We start from the raw sequence: 1,205 nt of genomic DNA on the forward strand, positions 1-1,205 counted from the left end.
CCCCCCCAGGGCCCGGCAGGCGAGCAGGGACTACGAGGGGAGCGCGGCGAGAAGGGGGAGAAGGTGAGAGTGTCCCCCCACCCCCAGCAGCGCCCCCACCCCACCCGGCAGCGATGGGGGGCTGCAGAGAACTGTCCCACTGTCCCACTCACCGCATGGATGACACCCCCCCACACCCCTTTTTTGTCCCCCCCAGGGTCCTCCCGGTCCCCGGGGCAGGGATGGAGAGCCCGGCACCCCCGGCAACCCCGGCCCCGCCGGCCCTCCCGGCCCTCCAGGCCCCGCTGGGCTCGGTGGGGTGAGTATGGAAGGGGGTTTTTGGGGTGGGAGGAGGGGATTTTGGGGGTCCCGGCGCGCTCAGCCCCCCCCTCCTCCCCTCCCGCAGAACTTCGCGGCGCAGATGGCGGGGGGCTTCGACGAGAAGGCAGGAGGGGCTCAGCTGGGCGTCATGCAGGGACCCATGGTAAGACCCCCCCCGGGGCCACAGGACCCCCCAAAACCCCCCTGCACCCCCCACACAGGTGGACCCGCATCACCGATGGTGAGGACCACCCCCAGTTCGGGGGGCCACCCCCAGTTTGGGGGATCACCCCCAGTTTGGGGGATCACCCCGCTGTGGCAGGTGATGGAGGGTGACCCCCCCTCTGTGACACTGCTTTTTCTCCCCCCACCCCCCCAGGGCCCTATGGGACCCCGTGGCCCCCCCGGACCCTCCGGCTCTCCTGTAAGTAGAGAAACCCCCTCCCCATCGGGTTTTGGGGTCTCTGGGTGGGCACCCCGCCCCACCCACCCCTTCCCACCATCTCTTCCCTCCCCTCCCCCCCGCTGATGCCACCGTCTCTTCCAGGGTCCCCAAGGATTTCAAGGCAACCCCGGTGAACCCGGCGAGCCCGGCGCTGCTGTGAGTGCCCCCATCACCCCCCCCCCCAGCTCAGGGACCTGCCACCCCCCAACTGCCACTCACCCACTGCCTCTCTGTCCCCTTTAGGGTCCCATGGGTCCCCGGGGACCACCAGGACCTCCTGGAAAACCCGGAGATGACGTGAGTCCTTTGCTGCCCCCGGCAAACCCCGGCTGAGAACGGGCAACTCGTTGCAGCAGTGGCCATAAAAGGTGGGTTTTATTCCCCTAAAATCTCGTTTCCCTGCAGGGTGAGACTGGCAAACCCGGCAAATCTGGCGAGCGTGGCCCCCCCGGCCCCCAGG

General features: G+C 69.1%; 1 protein-coding gene across 1 annotated transcript in view; it reads left to right on the forward strand.

Annotated features, from left to right (window-relative positions):
• Positions 1 to 1,201, forward strand: part of LOC113980129 (collagen alpha-1(II) chain-like) — a gene marked incomplete at both ends in the record, with an annotated part of 1,829 nt that extends 628 nt beyond the window's left edge. The window contains 7 exons of the mRNA XM_027707369.1: positions 10 to 63; positions 197 to 298; positions 386 to 463; positions 680 to 724; positions 848 to 901; positions 989 to 1,042; positions 1,151 to 1,201. Coding sequence (XP_027563170.1) covers positions 10 to 63; positions 197 to 298; positions 386 to 463; positions 680 to 724; positions 848 to 901; positions 989 to 1,042; positions 1,151 to 1,201 — 438 coding nt within the window. The remainder of the gene's footprint in view (positions 1 to 9; positions 64 to 196; positions 299 to 385; positions 464 to 679; positions 725 to 847; positions 902 to 988; positions 1,043 to 1,150) is intronic.
• Positions 1,202 to 1,205: the final 4 nt, after the last annotated feature.

This window comes from Neopelma chrysocephalum, unplaced genomic scaffold (genome assembly GCF_003984885.1).
Source record: "Neopelma chrysocephalum unplaced genomic scaffold, ASM398488v2 Primary Assembly neopelma1_92582, whole genome shotgun sequence".
Lineage (NCBI taxonomy): Eukaryota > Metazoa > Chordata > Aves > Passeriformes > Pipridae > Neopelma > Neopelma chrysocephalum.